This window comes from Heloderma suspectum, chromosome 3 (genome assembly GCF_057233095.1).
Source record: "Heloderma suspectum isolate Gila_16-S chromosome 3, 16-S_ref, whole genome shotgun sequence".
NCBI classification, from domain to species: Eukaryota; Metazoa; Chordata; class Lepidosauria; order Squamata; family Helodermatidae; genus Heloderma; species Heloderma suspectum.
The window spans coordinates 31396839-31417034 of record NC_139460.1 but is presented as its reverse complement, the minus strand read 5'-3'; the positions used below and the strand labels follow the sequence as shown (position 1 = coordinate 31417034).

Here is a 20196-nt window from a genome sequence, read left to right as displayed (position 1 = left end):
TACTACTTGCATTCCTTTTTCCATTCAGAAATAGATTTTTCACTCACAGACCTTAATACATTCCCTAAAGACTGTCCCAGGAGAGAGATCGGACAGGGCCTTTGGTTGATGCATCCTCCCTAAACCTCACTGAATTCCCAAGCTCCAGGGAGATCCCATGTTCTAATAACTTTGGATCTCTTGATTTGGTCAAACACTTCTCCGTCCAGTGAGGGAAGCTGGGGGTGGAGGCTGTGCTTGGGCTTGCTGTGGATATCTTGTATTTGTGTGTGTGTGTGGTGGTATGGGGAGATTGAATAACCTATGAGCAGGCACTCTGCCCATTTTCCCGTGGGGCAAGTATTCCAATTGTCTTTGTCTTTTGACCCTTTACTTGTGCTGGGATCTTTGAGGGGATAGGGTGTGGAAATGAGGGCAAGAGAAGAGCATGATACTAGTCTCTCATACTTTATGAATTACTCCGTCTAATGGCAAACATAGCTAGTGAGTGCTGATGGGATTGTAGCCAAAATGGGGTCAACTGAGAAACAAGAGGGGAGGTATCGGCATACTCAGGGTTTGCAGAAGTATAGAAAGTATTTAGGGGGCAAATGTAATGGGGCAACTCCCTCACCACAAACAGCTCAGTGAGGGCAGATTGAGGGCAGAGTATACTTAGTGGCCATAGAGTGCTGAGTGCCTGGGGGTGGGGAATGAAAAGCTGGGGCCGGGGGCGGGGAGTTGGAACAGACTACCCTAGAAGAGGACCTGGCTGCCTGGAACCCTGAATAGGAACCCACCATAATTCCACATTTTGTTGCAAGTCGTACTTGTTCTTTCTAATATTGTCTTAGTTAAGAGAGTCTTAACTAATGTTTCCTGTTGTTACTATATGTTTTGGTATGGAATTGGGTTTTATATTTTTGTGCAGTTCTTGGTAAACTTCTCAATGCTATATAAATAATATTTGGGAGCTTGTCAGATGTCAATTAAAGTGTTCTGTTTGGGAAGTCTGGTATACACAGTGCTCATTTGGCAAGCCCATGCAAAAGACTTTCTGCTGGTAAGGTTTTAAAAGTGCATCTTTTTTCATGTAAGTTGGGTTTAGTGAAAATCAATCTTGAATCCAAACTATAGATAGATAGGTTTTCAGAACTGAATTTATATAATGAAAGTTGAAGTAAATTAAGAATACAATAAGGACTTTAAATGGTTTTATGTAGCCTCTGAAAGCTGTCGTGTTTTCCTAATTCACAATTAATTATTTAGATGTCTGTGTGAATCACAAGTCTTTCAATGTTGTGCTTTCTAGAGTTGAATTACAGTATGTAACAACCAGTGACTAGATTGCTTTTCCTGATATTCTTATGTTCTCTTTACCCTTCTAAAACCTCCATTTCAGGTAACACAGCAAGATGTAAGGAAAGAAAATCCTCTTCAGTTCAAGTTCAGGGCAAAGTTTTTTCCTGAGGATGTGTCTGAAGAGTTGATTCAAGAAATAACCCAGAGACTGTTTTTTCTGCAAGTCAAAGAAGCCATCTTAAATGATGAAATCTATTGTCCACCCGAAACTGCTGTTCTGCTAGCTTCTTATGCTGTTCAAGCCAAGTATGCCGATTACAATAAGGAAATACATAAACTAGGATATTTGGCCAATGACAGACTTCTTCCCCAGCGGTAAGAAACTTCTATGCCACATCAAAAGTCTGGAAACTATGTTGGGGTATAGCATATCGATTTAATATTAAAGCATACCTAGTGGCCTAAACAATACAAGATATTGACCTGGTTTATAAAGCTAACCCATGGTTTATTTAACCTATGGTTAACCAGTGGTTTGCTGCACCCTACCCAGGATTTGTCTGGCAGACAAACAAACCATGGCTTGTTTTCTCAATCCCTGAGTTGTTTGTTTCACTCCTCCTTCATCTGCTTCCTCTCTGTATCCCAAATTCCTTTGCAGTGCTGTAATACTGGCATGTAGAGTGGTTGGTTTTTATCACCACTCTTGCCTGCTACGTCTGTAGCCTTGCGAAACAACCCCTGAATGGCCCGCAGTTCTTGGTTCACATGTATCAACACGTTTAAACAACCTAGAGTTCACTACCCAACAACAAACCGTAGCTTCTCTTTTTGGGTTGTTTGTGGTTAAGAAACCATGGTTTGTTAGTGCGACTGGGTTCGCATATCACGGCAACCCAAAATTCAGCAACCTATAGGTTAGAGTTATGTGTGAACCAGGTCTGTGTCTATGTTGGTGCTTAAGACAAGGTAAGACTAAACCACAAGCTCCTCAGTGTTAAAGTAAAAACACCTGTATATAGAATTTACTTTAATAATTGGAAACAGTTAGCAAACATGCACTCATTTATTTATCTTGATATTTGTGAATGGCATTTCAGCTGTCTGAGAACTGGATAGATTGAAAGGGAAGACGTCTGTGCTTAATTAAAACGTTTAACATAACTGAAACAATTTTCACCTATTTTAATGCTTAGGTGCAATAACACCAAGTTTAAATGAGTTAGGAGTGAACTTTTAACACAATGTTTTCACAAGTATTAAGCATGCAAGGAAGCAAAACAAACCTCAAATGTTAGCCATTGCTATTGGCTACACAACTTGGCAATTTAACAATATCCATCTCTTTATCCCAGCAAGTATTCTTTAATTATTAAACTTTCCAACAGGAAAACTAGCAAGCTTGACTAGTCAGTCCAGTGGACAGGAGGGCCAAGCCCTGTTCTGGTATTACCACCTTAAGTGAACAGTTAAGGATGGCTGCTATTTGTTGTTGTTGTTGTTGTTGTTAGTCAGGCCATTACATTTTTCCACATTTCTAGAGGAAAGATGTATATTCAGTGTGTAGTTACATAGATCAGCAGAGATTGCTCTTACCTGGTGTGTCTGTTGCTGTTTTTATTATTACTTTGTGGTGTTTATGGGAAGGATTTTATTGTTTTTAAATCACTGAAACCTGCCCTTCTCATTAAAATAAATACAGTAAGGGCACAATCCTATGGCCACTAGACAGCAGCTAAATGGCCATAGATTTTTTGGTTCCCAGAAAACTGCCTCCCCACCCCCTTCCTTGCCACCTTGTATGCAGCGCGGATCGTCCTGCGCTCTGTGCTCAGAAGAGCAGCACAGAGCGGGAGGAAAGGGGGCGTTCCCAGGGGCAGAGAGGGGTGAGGACGGCGGAAGCATCATTGTGACACCTCCTATGCATTGTCAGCCCCCTGCCCCCACCCCCCGGCTCCAAACTGCTCCAGCTGGACAGCCGAAATCGGCCATCTAGCCAGTAATGCAGGGCGGCTGGAGCACAGAGGAGAAGATCCTCTCCATGCTCCGCCTGCCTGCATTGGATAGATGGTTGCTCCAAGTTCGGAGGCAGCTGCCTATCCCAATAGGATTGCTCCCTAAAGCTGGGATTTCAAGAAGTGGAAGTAGAGTTGAAGGCAGAGGATACATCAGGCACATTTTTAATTCTTGCCTATCTTTTGCAAAGCTTTAAAAATGGGTGAATGCCCTTTCGGACTACTGATTGTTGCTTATTGAAAAGCTTAATTCTTTTTTTTTTTTTTAAACTTTTAATTTGATTTTTTAAAAAACCTTTTAATTTGATTTGTGTTCTCCCAAATTATTTGTTTTCAAAAGTTAGCACTTGTTCCAAATTTTTACTGGGTTAAATATACTCTGAGAACTTTTCAGGTTCCTTTTATGTGACCTTTGTTGTTGCTGATTCCAGGCTTAAATTAATAGTGTAGGTTTTGCATAGAAATAGCAGGATAAATGTTTTATGATGGTCCTTATTTTGACAGTGTCTTGGAACAGCATAAATTGACAAAAGAGCAGTGGGAAGAAAGAATACAGAACTGGCATGAAGAACACAGAGGGATGCTAAGGTAATTTCCCCAGTATAGCTGTAGTCCTTCTCATCTGAAATTAGCTTGCTTCTGTTTACCCCTTATTGCTACAGAAAACAACAGTGTGGCTTGTTGGTCTAGCTGAAATGTGTTACTCCGAAGAAGGATTTTAGTTCACTCGTGCACATAATTAGCTTAGTTTTTTTTATCATTTTTCCTGATTCTATTTTAGATCTATATTAAAAGTATAAAGAGACATTGGGCTTGGTAGTAACTGGCCTCAGTTAGGGCTACAATCCCAGCTGCATTTATTTGCCAAGAGAGCCCCCTTCAAACTGGTAGGAGTAATTCCCAAATAAGTATGCATAGATCTGGGCTGCAAGTCCCATTGTTTTCAACAGATGCAAATACATATTTAAGCATATTTAAGCATTGTGCATTCACCAGTTTCAATGGGACTTAGTTGATGCTAACTTTTGCAGGGTTGGGTCCATTACCATTTCAGTCTTTACAGTAAAGATAGACTTTCATTTTATGTGGTTTAAATTATGTTTTCCATTATCAGGGAAGATTCTATGATGGAATACCTAAAAATTGCACAAGATTTGGAAATGTATGGAGTCAACTATTTTGAAATAAAGAACAAAAAGGGAACTGAGTTGTGGCTTGGTGTCGATGCTTTGGGTTTGAATATTTATGAACATGATGACAAGTAAGTAATGTAAAACTATTTCAGCGTTCCTGAAATACTGATCAAGGATCACCCTTCTTAATAAGATTATCTCTATATATTTTAAAAATATGGCCTTTGAGAAGAATCTGAGCTGTAGAAATTAATCTGGTGTAGGAAAGGAATGTGGTTGGTGGGTAGGTCCTCCTTTTTGAAAGAAGTGGATGAGATGACCTTTGTTCCTTCTGTCCCGAACACTGTGTTTGTACTTTAACTGTGTGTTGTTGTTGTTTTCAAAATGTGTATGTTTGTCCTTTCATTAAATTATTTTTCCTCCTTACTAAAGGTTGACTCCCAAGATTGGCTTTCCTTGGAGTGAAATCAGAAATATTTCATTTAATGATAAAAAGTTTGTGATAAAGCCCATTGACAAAAAGGCCCCTGTAAGTATAACTTGTTTAAGCCTGAGATTTTTATAGGGCAAATCTGTTATCCCTCACTCTCTGGTTCTTATATCTGTGAAGAGTTTCCTTTCTTAATTATTGTCTCATACTTAATTGGAATTTCTCAACGTAAGTTTTACTTACTTATGCCTCCAGTGTCAATCTTTCCCAGTAGGGCTGGAACTAATTCCATGCCTCCTTTTCCATAGTCCTCTGCTATTTCCTGTCACTTTCTTTTGAATTAGAATTTTAAAACACAGATTGACTTATTAGGGCAGTAAATGTGGGCTGGCGCAAATAAATTGTAATTGGGTTCTATTTGGTCATGAAATAAGGGTGTAAAGCCTTGTTGGATCCAGTCCAAGGTCTATTCCAGCAATCTGTTATCAAGAGTGGCCTGCAAAATGTCCCTGGGAGTACAGAAATAGGTGTGGGGGTAGTGATTATTCCATGTTTGTCCCAAGCATTTGGTGCTCTTAGGTATATTGCCCCTGGATATGGAGGGTCCATTTAGCTGATATGGTCAACAGCCACTAGTTTAGATGGCTTTAAGAAAAGAATTGTACACATTGATGGAGAATAGGCATGTCAAAAGCTTATCAGTTCCATCTCGTGATAGTGAATTCTATTATTAAATGTTGATAAATAGGCATCCTGAACTGACTGCCAAATTGAGTATATCTGAATTGTAGTACTATATGAGAGTGAGAATTTCCCCCCTCTCACTATACCATTAATGATTTTAGAAACCTTACCCACTTTCCTTAAGATTAAGAACCCCCTGCCTCTTTATGATTTCCTCATAGCCAAAATACTCCAGTTCCTTAAATCCCACCTTAGTTGCCTTTTCTGTACCTTTTCTGGATCCAATATTCCTTCTGAAATGGTATGACTGGAACTGTACTTGGTATTTTAAAATGAAACTACACAATAGATTTATCACTTTCCCTTTCAATCCTTATTTATTTATTTATTTATTTGAAGTATTTTTATGCCACTCCTCAGCCAAAAAGGCTCCCAGAGCGGCTTGCAAATAATCAGACAATCCCTGCCTGCAAACTTACAGTCGAAAAAGACACAACGCACAAGGAAAAAGGAATGGGGAGTGAAGAGGGAAACACAACTACTTCTTTCAGCAGGGCTGGTGGAATGGTCCCATGTCCCTCTCAGTACAATCTGCTATAAGGGCTGCTGGTGACAGTTGAGGGAGGAGGAGCTTTCATGGGGGTGGTCTTCAGCAGGGCTGGTGGAATGGCTCTGCTCTCCTCTTATCTCAGCTCAGCCTGCTGGAATCCTTCACATTGAACTTTCCTTTTCAGGGTTGCAAAATACTGAGTTGACATGTTTTAGGGTTTTCCACTGTGACTCCAGATACATTTTCTGTGTAGTTACATCCAGTTTAAACCCTGCATCATATATGTGAAGTTTTCTTGCTTTATGTCTCTAATGTATTGTAATTTCCCAAAGCCTCTCTGAATTTCATCTGCCTGTCTGCTGCACAGTCATTCAGTTCAGAGATCCTTTCAGAGCCCTTCCCCATCTGGTTGGGATTTCAGCATCCTTAATGATTTGGTGTCCTCTGCAAACTTGGTTTTGTCACTGATTGCTGCTAATTCCAGGTCCAATCTATTTTGGAACAGCTAATGACTAGTACCAAAGATTCCTTCATTAAGTGAAAATGTGTTAGTGAAAGTGTGTTAAGACTTAAGAAGTTGGAATTTAATTGAAGAAGCTAGAGTGTCTATGGTCTTCATAAGCTTATATGTTTCTAAAACATAAATGGGATTTCAATAACAAAATATTTTTCATTAGGATTTTGTGTTTTATGCACCACGTCTGAGAATTAATAAGCGGATATTGGCACTGTGCATGGGAAACCATGAGCTATACATGCGAAGAAGGAAGCCAGATACAATTGAAGTTCAACAGATGAAGGCCCAAGCTAGGGAAGAAAAACACCAAAAACAATTGGAAAGGTATGATACAGACGACTTATGAACAGATTGGAGTTCTCTTGGCAGTTAGAACTGATTTCATGGCCCTGTCTTCCAAAACCAGTCTAGCACATATGAAATTGAGACTGACTTAATGAGGAAAAGAACGATAATCTTAGGCTCTATTTTTGCTCTTGTGGAGAGAATTCTCTGAAAATAGTGAGTGATTGCCCTTTATTAAATCAGTTCCAATAGTGCAAACTATTGTTGTTTGGGATCTTATTTGCCTTTTTATACATGGCTTATACAGTTCTGGGCAAGGACAAATTGAGTTCATGAATTATGTAAGGAAAAAGGGAGAATATTTATTTAAATTCCTGGGGTTTTTTGGCCCTGGGTAGTAGCTATGTGCTTTTCCAACCTTGTGCCACAATGAGATTTGTCCTCCAGCAAAGTGTAGTGAGAACAGGCTGCCTGCTTTAATTGGACTCTGCCAGAGTCCTGATTCTTTGGGGAAAAACAAACTGCTTGTACTGGCATGTTTACCGCAAACTCCCACAGTGACTTCAGAAGATCCTGTACCAGGTAAGCTGAATATTAATAGTTAAGTGCTGCTTTGACATTATCATGTTAGCCACCATAACTGCCAGTGCCCAACAGACTCAGTAAAGGTGAGGAGGTGATGGAGAATAGAAAATACATAACCGTCAGTGGTGGATCAGATTGAACATGATTGATTTAGCTGCTTTAGGAAGTGTCTAATCTAGTCCATATTATACAGTTAAAATGTCCCCTTGTTCAACATTCCAGGGTTATGTGCTACCTGGCAGATTGGAGTTCTCTTGATAGTTGATTGTTGTGTGTACCAAATTAGAAACGTTCTCTTATCACTGAATTATGCTGAACTTCATCTAGAGCATTTTGCCTGTTCTATTCTCCGTTAGCAAGAGAGTAGAGCGGGCAGGAAAGGGTTAACCATCTTTCTTGGAAGGCAGAGCCAAACATGTAAATAACTTTGTGTCATTTTGGAAGGGGAGGAGACCCTCAGTCTTGGTTCTGTCTTGTTCTGAACTGCAGGGTTGACCTGCTGGTCTCGAGTTAGGCTTGGGGGCATCTCTCTCTTTTTTTCCATTTGTAGGATTTCTATTTTTTCTTCTTTCTGTTATTTCTTCAGTAGGGGCAGCAGGGATATTATTTCCCGGAGTGGGGGAAGTCAGGAGACCTCTTGCGCATTGTGCCTCCTTTCCAGTTTGGCTATTGCCAAAAATCAAACAACCCCCTCCCCTCCATCTTTTTTTTTTTGGTTGAGGGAGTGATGGGACTTAAGAAAACCTGCATCTGTACTGGCAGGTGCCCTGAGGTCACTCTGCTAGCTCTCATGCTACCCAGCCTAGTGAGTGCTACTCCATCAGCTGACACATCAAGTACTTGACGCATCTCCTCACTTTGGTTTGCACTGCTAACTTGGAAGGAGTGTCTGCATCGATCCAAACCTACCCATTCTGCTTGGCTTTTCTGCAGTGCAAGCCAATGAGGTATCCCAGTCCCCGCCCAAGACCACAACAGACAGTTTCTGGACCTCTGTTGTTAGAGCCCCCAGAGGGTGCTACCTCCTTTCCTCCCAGTGGTTCCATGGTGGTGGTGAGTGGGGGCCTGACATGGGATTTGCAGTCCTCCTCAACAATAGGGCATGGTCCCAGGCAGATGTGCTTAGATGGCCTAATCAAGTAGTAGTTAAAAAGGCAACACCCTCTCAGGCTAAGTAATTGGCTCAGGACTCATCTAGCCCTGAGATAGAGGGACCCATACTCATTGAGTAGTTCTTCTTTCTCCTCTTCCTCCTTCTCATCATTTCAATCCTCCCAGTCCCATTCAAGATGCAGTAAGAGGGGATGTAAAAGCTTACACAAACTCCAGTCGGTGCAGCTCAGGGGACACAGGACTAAGGCCCTCTCATTCCCCCTGCCTGCAGGATCTGCCTAAGCTACAGCTCATCGTGGCTGGGCAGGCAACTCACCACACAGAAGTTCCACCACAGCCTATCAGTGCAACTGCTAAGGCTGATGTGATGTCCCTCACTAGAAGGTCGGTTGCTGATCCAGGGACTGGTTTGAAGTCCATCTCAGAGAGGGAGGAAGGGGAATTCCCCTTCCTCCCTTCCACCTCAGATTCTTCAGTCACAATCCAGGATTGCAGCCACCAAGTCAGTGTCCTAAGCGAGGTTCTTACAGTGGTTCCTCCTGTGGTGCCAAAGCAGGGGTTGGAAACACATGATGGTGGAACTGCTCCTGTAATGTATCCGGGTCTCTTCAGTAGTCTCTCAATCTCCAAAGCAGAAGTTCTCAAGGTATCAAAAGAAGAAGCCATGGGAGTTTCCATCTCTCTCTGTCCCCCCACCACCCGCAGTCCAGAAGTGTCTGGTTTTCAGAGCTGATAGATCTCAATGTGAGCCCTCCCTGGAGACTCCCATCCCATCTGGACCTGATTCCCCAGACACTGATTCTGCATCCAGACCTAGGCTGGCTGCAGCTGTGCATTTGGAGGTTGAACGGGAGCAACTCCTAGTTTCAGGGTTCTCCCAGGAGGTAGTTTGAACCATTTTAGCCTCCCATAGAACCTTGATTAATAACACCTGTGAGATGACATGTGAAGTCCTCCAACGATGGTGTAAGTGACAGAAGGTGTTCCAAAGCAGATCTTAGGTTCCAGATGTTCTTAACTTTGTACAGACATGTCTAAACAAGGGTCTCGCCCCAAATACCCTTAAAAGGCTGGCTGTAATAATCAGGGATGTCCTAAAACTTGTGGGGAGGTTTCTCTTTCCAGTCACCTGCAGGTCAAGAATTTTCTTCTGCAGTGCCTTGCTCATCTCTTCTCCCTTGCTCAGTGATGGGACTTACCGTAACAGAGCCTCCATTTGAGCCTTTGTGTTTGGTTCTTCTTGGGGAGCCTACTTGGAAGGCCATCTTTCTGGTGTCTTTGCTTTCATCCAGGAGAGTGGGGGAGTCAGGAGCTCTCTCGGTGTGTTCCTTCTTCATCAACCTGGTAGTGCTTAGGCCTGACCTCAGTTTCAAACCTAAGGTCAGTTTGGCCTTGCATTGAGCCCAGGAAATTGTGCTCCCCAATTTTTGTCCTAATCCCTTGCTCCCTAGGGAAAGTAGGTGGCATAAACTTGATGTTTGTATGGACCATCTACATCAGGCACACTCGAGAGTCCCAATGTTCTTATTCATGTCTTATAAGGTGGGGAACCAAGGGAGGAAGGTCAGTAGGGCCACCATAAGCTGATAGATCAGGGAATGCCATGTAATATACTGCTCAGTCCTGGCCCCTGTTTCTGAGCATCATCATGCACTCCTTTTTATGGCAATATTGGTGGCTCTGCATACTGATGCTCCGCTGGAGGACATATTCAGGGTAGCCTACGTGGCAACTTCTTCAACTTCCATTTGCCATTACAAAACAGATAAATGTACACCTTCAGAGGTTTTCTTTGTATGAAGGGTGCTGCAGCAAGTATTATAAAGAGTTTATTTCACCTACCCATACAGGGATACTGTGTTTGGACATCCCTTTCCTTTCTTCCCCACTCTCTTGCTGACCAAGAGTAGAAAATTGGTCTTACCAGGAATTGGTCAGTGAGTAGGGTAGCCCTGCCCATGAAGTACAGGTAGCCCTGCCCATGAAGTACAGGGATGTAAGGTTTTTACTGTGTAGGTTGAGAGTGTATGAATTACATTCTCACGGTAAGCCCGCTAGTTAGGCACTCCGCTGGAATCTGTCCTTTTTTTCTCTTCATGTTTTCTTTCTCTTATTGGATCCGACTAGTTGTTTGCATTATGATCTAGTCTTGAGTTTGATAGCTTAATTCAAATCCTGAGACTGAGGGGTTTCTTTCCTTCCCAAAGTTATTTATATGTTTGGCCCTGCCTTTCACAGAAGAGGGAGTTGACCCTTTCCTGCCTGCTCTACTCATTGCTGTCCAGGAAAACACTTCATCATAAGTCCAACTTTACTGTTTTATACTGTAAGGGCGTGATCCTATGCAAGTTTAGACAGAAAAAAGTCCTACAACTCCCAGCATTCCCCAGGCAGCATAGCATAGCTGGCTGGGGAATGCTGGGAGCTGTAGGGCTTTTTTCTGTCTAAACCTGCATAGGATTGCGCCCTAAGTTGCCCTGGGAAGACTACAGTATTGGAAGATGGCTGAGAAATATATTAAATAATAACTTTCAATTTCATTTCAGTTTCCACCCTGGCAGTAATGTTGTGAGTTGGACCTTGCTTTTTTTAAGGTGCAATCCTATGCATGTTTAGACAGAAAAAAAGCTGGCTGGGGAATGCTGGGAGTTGTGGGATTTTTTCTGTCTAAACATGCATAGGATTGCAGCCTTAATGACTTACATTGTTGCAGTCATTTTGGCATATTTGAATAAATGGATTTACTTATGGACCGTCATTTAAGATGAAGCTATACTAATGTCTCTCTAATTTAGGGCACAACTAGAGAATGAGAAAAAGAAAAGGGAAATAGCAGAAAAAGAGAAGGAAAGAATAGAGCGTGAAAAGGAAGAATTGATGGAACGGCTAAGACAAATTGAAGATCAGACAATGAAGGCCCAAAAAGGTGAGTAATTGCATTACACTTATTTGCTTTGATAAATGGTGCATGTTAGAAGGCAATGTGGTATGTTGTATACAGATTTAATATTAGAAAGTTGACTGCTAGTTTAGTAACACATGAATTTGATATGCAAACTATTTTTAACTGTAACATTTTGCCCTTCTGGTTGAGTGTGATTTATGGACAGTGGTACAAAGGCTTTGTGTGACATTGTGAGGAGTGAGAATTTACAACATCTAATCCTGATTCTGGATATTAGCTTTTAAAGAAATCAGCTGCTTAGATCAAAATCTATTCAGCTATGCAGTGGTAAATACTTCACATCATATTCTTTCACTAGGTGTGCATTAAATTTTAGTTTTTGAACTACCTACTACGTATGTCGAGAAGAAATATATTTCACAGTTTCAGTGAAGCTGGAAGAGGCCTATTTGAATTATAAGTTTACTTCTAAAATAGTGATCTTTTATTTCCATGATATTTAAAATGTCTTCATCTCATTTTTGTAGGTCAGATATCTAAAACAGTAATAGAATTTTTTTATGGAGAAATCACCTCCAAAAGAAAGAGGAAAAAAAGCAAAGGGAGAAATGACAAAGAAGAAAGCATGAAAGAAATGTAATGAGTATAAATCCCCACTCATAGTGAGGTGCTCCATATTCCAATCTGCTGGAAAAGTACAGTCAAATTGGATTTACTTCTGGAGCATTTCTGATCTTTAAAAATAAAGTCTTCACATTGCTAAATGTGGCTTCTGGTTTCTTTATAGGATTTCATACAGCATTTTCCTGCCACAGCCATTTAACTTTTTTTGTTCATGTTTTTTTCTGAATTGTAGCACAGCTATCCTGTGATGCGACTTGCAAAGCCCTAATGAGTCTTTAAAATTGGGCAAAATACTAACCAGTATTACTTTAATTTTTAATGGTTCCTTACAGTGAACCAGTTCTTTGCAATATTTAAATGTTTGCCTGTCTCCTTTTAAAAATGGTTTATAGTAAGGCACTGGAGGCAGCAATTCCCCAGTCTGTTTGCTGTGTGAGAACTGCTAGTGTGCTGTAAGAAATAAACAATGTAATTAAAGGTGCCTGGGAACCTAAAGTACCCACCCACAGAAGGCAAATGCAATCCATACTTTTCTGTTTGCTGATTCAGACTTACTGGCCACTATGGGTTAGTCCAAACCAGGAGGTCAGGGAGGGAATTGGAATAGGTGAGCCTGAGGCTTATACTTTGCACATTTTAAGCCAGAATACTTGGAAGAATCACAAAAAAGGTACCTAAAACATTTCAGAATTCTTCAAGCAGCAAGTGCAGAGCTGGTGCCTTTAAAATTACATGCAGGAGTCTGAGAATTGGAAGCATTTTTGCAACCCTTGGAAGGAACATGGGAACCTGCTTTACACCAGGTTAGACTGTTTGCCCATTTAGCCCAGCACTGATTGGCATTGGCTATCCATAGTCTCCAGATCTTGGTTTCTTACTGTTATGGTTCGAGTGTGTGTATGTGTGGGTGTGTGTATGTGTATGTGTGTACCTCCTACTCAGCCATTGGGGCTGCTATGTCTTTGGTGAACTGGCTTGCTCTTGGGCTTTCTTTTGCTTTTATACCTGGAGCTTTTGTCCTCTTCTCCTAACACAAATGTTGACAGTTTGGACGGTTAGTGGATTTGCATGAGTGCAAAATCCTTTTGCAATGTGGGCAATGAGGTGTACAAATTATTCTTAAAGGCATACCTGTGCATCATTTTAGATGAGCAAGCTCCTCAGTAGCACCACAAGGTAGAGAAAACATTGGAATAGCCCACTGCAGTGTAAAGTTTGCCTTAGAATATAATTTGTCATGTTTGAGCTGCTGGGCAACCAGGTCCTAGGTAATCTCAGTTGAAAGCTATTAAATCTACACCTGTCCTGATCCTTGAAAAGCAATGTGAGACTCTTAATTTATGCAGCCTTAGAAATCTTTAAGCTCTTTTATTGACAGCCCAGGCCAATTGTTGTACTTGTAGATGTTCATCTTGGTATAACACACTTCTGGATAGTTAATCTGAAGGGATAAAATCTGGCCATGTTGTTGAGAGGTTTGGTCTTTTTTTATAAACATTTGCACAGAATTGGAAGAGCAGACGAGAAGAGCTCTAGAGCTGGATCAAGAACGAAAGAAAGCAAAAGAGGAAGCAGAACGCCTGGAAAAGGAACGCAGAGCTGCAGAAGAGGCAAAAGCTGCTCTGGCAAAACAGGCTGCCGATCAGATGAAGAATCAGGAGCAGCTAGTAAGAAGTTACATACCAGCTGATTATGTTGGATCGTGTTGTTTTCGGACGGGAGATAAAATGGAGACATCTCAGGAGGAAACAAAATTTAAGTAAACGATGCAGGACCACAAGCCTATGATGTCACCCATGCACAAAAGCATAGATGAGTGGAATTGCTCCTCCTATTTAGATGTACTTGGAGAGGGGTGTTAATGCTGGGTTTTCCCGTATTTGAACCAGTAAATCCACTGTCTAGTAGTGTATGAGATCCAAATATCCCTTAAGTTACATTATACTGCTATCTCAGCAATGTTGCTATCCTTATGGAATGCTTTTCCCAAGGAAGCCTTCCTGGCTCCTTCCCATCTTGAGTTTTTGATCATTTCTTTTTGGTCTAGCTATTTTAGTTTGAATGGTTGGCTGTTCATTGCATTAAGCCTAAGAAAATATGCTTGATATGTTTTTCATAAAATTAAGCTAACTTAATATATAGGTAATACTTTTGGTAATGCTTCCAAAATGCCCAAGTGCAAGTCACATTCTGCTTCTAAAGAAGTTGTGTATAATACAGACAGTTTTAATAACTTGACTGAAATCACCAGACAACATCATGGGTTCTTCTGTATTGCAGACCATTATGTGAGGTTGCTTTTTCTTTCGTGTTCCCTAGGCAGCAGAACTTGCTGAATTCACTGCTAGGATTGCACTTTTGGAGGAGGCCAAGAAAAAGAAGGAAGAAGAAGCTTCAGAATGGCAGCACAAAGTAAGCATTTTGTGCACTAAAGCTGGGATTTGTGAATAGTCAAAATATTCTGAACTGTCTTCCAGAGTTCAATTTTTTTAACAATTTTTTTTAACCAGTGGCTGTCAATTTCTCTGTTTTTCTGGAACCTTGTTTTGTACTAATACTACCCTTGGTATGAGAGGAGAGCAATGCTCAGGTTTGCATATGCCCTGTCCTTTCTTCTTCTCTCCCCAGGTAGAAAGTAGGGTGATGATGCAATATGGATCCAGTACCCAGGAGGGAGACATGTATGGATATCTTCATAGGCTTATTTGTACCCAAATAATTGCATACGTTTTATACTTCTCTGAAATCCCAGCCTAAATGGGTATCTCGTTTATCTGTGAGAAAAACAAGATAGAATCTCTGTTAAGATTCTTCTAAATATGCTGTTTTGTCAAATAATTACGAGTGTTTGGGGTGGAGAGAGATGTATCACAGTTCCTTTATGCCTTTTGATTATAGCTGAGAATATTTAGAAAGAACGGCTGGCTGGTTTGCAGAGATGATTGAGTTGGCTGCTGGTCTGTTCTTGAGACTACTTGCATATAATTTTAAGCACATAGGCTGCGGCCTGCAAATCTGTTTAAAAAAAAAAAGTATTGAGTGCTTAAATTGTTTCAATCCCATTGACTCCAACTTGATTAAAGTGCAAGTTTAGCAGCTTTTAAGTGATCTTTATTTCTTTCTATAGGCTTTTGCAGCCCAAGAAGATCTGGAGAAAACCAAAGAAGAACTGAAGACTGTGATGTCAGCTCCTCCCCCTCCTCCACCCCCACCCGTTGTCATCCCTCCCACAGAGAATGAACATGATGAACAGGATGAGAATAATGCTGAAGCTAGTGCAGAATTGGCTTCTGATGGTGTTGTAAATCACAGGAGTGAGGAAGAACGTGTAACGGAAACACAGAAGAATGAACGTGTTAAGAAACAGCTCCAGGTAATGGTGGCTTGTAGTGACGTGTAATATAGGCCACAAACAAGAGCGTTTTTTGCTTGGAGGATTATGTATACCCTTTGGAAGTCTTTCTGTTTTTTCTACAGTAGTCTCATGCATACCATATCACAAATTGCTTTTGAACTTCTCCCAAGTTACTATATGGGGGTGGGGTGTAGGATGGCATTCCTGCTGCACTTGCAGAGCAAGTCATTCAGAGCAGTGGGTTGTGTCCATAGCACCTGCTTCTTTGGAAAAAATAAAATAAAAATCATATGTACTGTCATGCATCTAGATATCATTTTATAATATAGAAACATAGTGTTTAATGAGGTCTAGATTTTAAGAATTGTAATGGAAGTATGTCTTCATTCAGTTAATCATTTGTGCTGTGTTGCGAAATGAAATTGTTTTGAAACCATATAGAATGGTTTGATACATGTTTTTATTGTGAAATGCTCAGCACAATAAAATACTTTAAAGTTCATACTGCATAGTGCAAATTTATATTGCATAGTGCAAATGTTGCTTTTATTCATTTTGAATGTTGGGCATTAAAGCAGTTAAAGCTAAGATCAGATTACATTTTCATGAAAACTCTTGGAGTGGACTTTTCTGCTGAGCTTCCTTTTTAAAGGTCTTTGGGCCTTTTCAATAATGCATATAAAGGCATCATTTACTTTGGAAGGGCATCAAGAATTTTGATTCAATAAGTAAGCTTCCTGGCAATATTGTTGTATGAATAAGCATTATTAAGTATAAATATATGGTGCATTGAGAAGTAGGCAATTCTTTCAGATGGGTACATAATACAACTCAACAATATAATTACCATCGCTCTAAAAAAAAAACAAAAAAACTCTTAGCCTTCCCACATGTTTCTGTATCATAAGATGGCTTGAGCAGTAGATTTGGCAAGATACTAGCATACAAAGAATTAATACAAATTATATGCTTTTCTTATCATCATCTCCCCTTCTCTGATCATTCTCCAGAATATGTGAATGAGGAACTGTATTTTTCTAAACCGTAGGTGATTCTTGGAAAACCATAAAAAGTTAAAAACTGCTATGTAGATAAAATATTGTGTGTACTTTAAAAACTTAAGTCAGTGAACATCCTGGGCACAGTATTCATCACCTTCAGGATGCCTTTTTGTTGGATTGGGGTAGCCTTCCCCAACCTGGTGCCCTACAGATGTTTTGGACTGCAGCTTCCATCAGCCTCAGCCAGCATAGCAAATGGTCAGGAATGCTGGGAATTGTAGTCTAAAATATCCGGAGGGCACAGGTTTGGGGGAAGGTAAGGTTGGGGTATTGCTATTATTTATTCATAAAATTTCAGTAGCAAAAATTTGTATTCACCTGTCCTTAAGGGCATGTGCATGGCCTTTTCCCCCTCTGCACAAGTACACTCTCATGTTCTATATGTAAATCTCAGGCTGTTTTCTTGGAACACTAGCATAGCTTGAGTGGTCCTCAATATGATGATGGACCAACTCCCATCAACTCCAGCCAACCTGGGCAGTGGTCAGGGATGATGGGAGTTGGGTTCCAACATCATCTGGAGGGCCACCGTTCCCCACCCCTGCTGTATAGCAAATGAGATTTTGAACTAGATGGCAAGATGTGGCAATATCTGTAAACTCCCAATACGTTTCTTCAACAGGCTCTGAGTTCTGAGTTGGCCCAAGCCAGAGATGAAACCAAGAAAACCCAGAATGATGTCCTACATGCGGAGAATGTTAAAGCAGGCCGTGATAAATACAAGACTCTTCGACAGATTCGACAAGGCAATACAAAGCAACGCATTGATGAATTTGAAGCAATGTGAGAGCTGTTACTTTGCATATATGTTCTTCATTAAGCTTGAACCACCAGCAGAGAAACACAGGCCTTTCCACATGCGAAAGGAACACACCCCACCTTGCCAAAGCACTTATACCAGGTTGTGGTTAAAAAACATTTCATGAAAGCCGTTCAACAATAAGGCAGCCTGTTCACTATGGCTCTCTGGGGGTGGCAGTAGTAGTTTCCATGACCTCATATCACACATCTTTATTCTTTGTCCTCTGAAGGACTAGCATGATCTCATGCTGACAAGGCTGTTAACATCAATCATTTGAAAGAATACTAGCTTTTACCTTATGATAACTGACCACAGTTTTGGCATGGCTGCACTTTGGAATGGTCTTTTCAGTTCAGCGAACTGAACTGAATTTGCAAGAATTTTGATATTGCTGAATTTGTCATGGGTTTTAAGATTTTCCTGCTAGGTGGAATTCTTTGGTGTTTCATGTCCTGTCATCATTGATGGTTTTCTTTGCCTGCCTGTTCACAAAGGTCTAGATGGCAGGTAGCTGTTCCAGCATACCTTTTTCCGTTAAAAAAAGAAAACGTGGAACGTTACCTGTAAAATCTTTTGCTTATAAGGTTTACTGAAGTCTTTAGTTTTCAAACAAAAGTAGGAAAAAATTAAACTCTCGGTTCTCCTTCCCTTGCATTCTTTAAGTTGTCACATGGATTGCAATGTGGGAAACCTGGATCTTTCTGGCAAGGGAGCATATGAAAACATCAGTCCCAAGGAGGGGACAGTATCCTACCTCACTTCTCTTTCTCTCTCTCTCTCTCTCTCTCTGATGACTGGTCCTCTAAACACCATATTGAAATGCCGTGTTAAGCTGGGATCTTCATAGCTAAACACGACACAAATCTAGGAACCTTTACTCTTTAATACTGTTCTATTACAGATAGATTTATAGTATTCAAAGAGTGTTCAGCTGCCTTTTTGTTGAGTAAAATTGCATCATGTATTTTACTTTAAAAAAAAATGTAACCTGTCACTGGTATACTTTCCAATGAGAGGGAGTGAAATGTTCGAGCTTGTCTTCTGGATTTCTTTGTACTCAATTAACATTGCTGTGGGGCTCATTTCTTAATGAAGTCTGTGCATAAAACAATGCTATCTTGCACTCGCTTTTAAGGCCCATTTGCACATCATGTTCTTTCTGTTCCTTATATGATTCCTCTGAAGATGCAAGGGAACAGCATCCATGTGTGCTGTGTTTCCAGGGAATCTGGTCACAGGGATTGTGACAGAACGGGGGCAAATGAACAAAACTTTAGGTTGAAGTTCAGCATACCGTCAATAAATATTGAATGTATGTTTTGAACCAATGTTGAATCACTCTTATCTAGTATTCCTTGGAAATGACTAATCAAAATTGGGCACCTTGAGTTTGAGGATTGTGCTTATAGAAATGAAACTGAAATTATGTACCATTTTTATAGATCTTTAACTAGCAGTTGGGAGAAAGAAGCTCTGCTTTCTCTGAGGATGGTTCAGCTGTCTTCTGTTTGGTATTACGCACTCAAAATTTACACTTAACTATTACAATTGCCATTTTATTACACTTTCATGCACAAGTTCCTTAAGAATCCTGTTGAGGGTTGGATTTTTCTGAATTTAAAGGAGATCCATTGAGGGAGGACATCATGAAAGAGAACAGTACACATACACACATCATTTTGGGATAAAGGTAGCTGGCTAACCTTGCATCAACTGGTGTGCAAATGCTGTGCACGTGCTCAAAACACTGTTTGATTGCCCTGGGGCATTTCTGTTTCCAGTTGCAGAAAATGGGGCAAATGTCTTGCATGTTTTCATGCAGTGAATCATGAGACCTCTGTTTCTAAAGTGTTCAAAAATTTGCCATAGCAGGGGGAATGCTGTGCATGGTTTTTCCTTGAAGTGTGTGCACAGGCGTTGACATGCAAGTCCATCAGTGTGAAGAGGGGAAATACCAGTTAGATTTGTTATTAATAGTCTATAATGTATAGATCAGTATTTAAATGGATCTAATCCATTTATAAAACTGTGTGGATTTTTCTAAGCAACCAAGAATTAACATCTGTAACAAGGATTTTTGCCATGAATAGTGGTGGTGATGGTTGTAGCAAGCTGTTGGGGAAACACTGATGCAGCAGCAGGAAGAAAATACTTGGTGAGGTGATTTTCAATGTGCTTCCCCTCTTCTTTCCCCTCCCCTCCTTACGTTTTGTGTTGTAAAATTAAGCTACAGTTAATAACACCTATTATTTTGGATAACATTCATTGGCTAACAATAAAGATAATACAGTTAATTCTTTTGAGCTCCACTGTTGTTATTTAATCCATCTTTCCCAAGCAAAATTGTCTGGTTCTGCTATAAAAATCTAATTTTCTTAGAGCCATTGAATACATGTCTGGAACATACATAATAAAACTCTTGTGACAGAAGTATAATTGAAGTGTAAACAGAAACTGGGGAGGGAGGGAGGGAGGGAGGGAGGGAGCACTAGCTTGTCACCTACAGTTGTGAGGAAAAATGGTAATGGTGGGTTCAAAAAGGATGAATCATAGGCACAAAATTTCTTTCAAGGAAAAAGAGCTGATTCAAAGCACAGGTGTCATGTGGCAAAGTTTAGACCTGTTTCCTTGACGTGTGTCACGAGGTGACTGGAGAGGACTTGCACAGATGTGTGCCTGCATGGTTGAAGAATCTGCTCTAGTTTTGCCAAATTAAGGTGGATGGGTAGTACAAGATCTTGCTGCCAGAACCACAAACAGATTTAGAGTGGAAGTTCATTTGTATGTCATTGGCTTAATGTTACACACACAAAGTGACTCCTCTTGTAAGCCAGTTCATGTGCAACTGTTACCGGT

At 40.5% G+C, this 20196-nt stretch overlaps 1 protein-coding gene across 3 annotated transcripts in view; it reads left to right on the top strand.

The window, feature by feature from the left end:
• RDX (radixin) overlaps positions 1–19634 on the top strand; it is a 100665-nt gene extending 81031 nt beyond the window's left edge. For all 3 annotated transcript variants that reach the window (XM_084842764.1, XM_084842765.1, XM_084842763.1), the window contains 10 exons: positions 1382–1656; positions 3801–3884; positions 4411–4557; positions 4862–4958; positions 6771–6934; positions 11389–11519; positions 13629–13789; positions 14442–14534; positions 15250–15495; positions 17161–19634. In XM_084842764.1, the coding sequence (XP_084698890.1) occupies positions 1382–1656; positions 3801–3884; positions 4411–4557; positions 4862–4958; positions 6771–6934; positions 11389–11519; positions 13629–13789; positions 14442–14534; positions 15250–15495; positions 17161–17325 (1563 nt within the window). In that variant the 3' untranslated portion in view covers positions 17326–19634. The remainder of the gene's footprint in view (positions 1–1381; positions 1657–3800; positions 3885–4410; positions 4558–4861; positions 4959–6770; positions 6935–11388; positions 11520–13628; positions 13790–14441; positions 14535–15249; positions 15496–17160) is intronic.
• Positions 19635–20196: the final 562 nt, after the last annotated feature.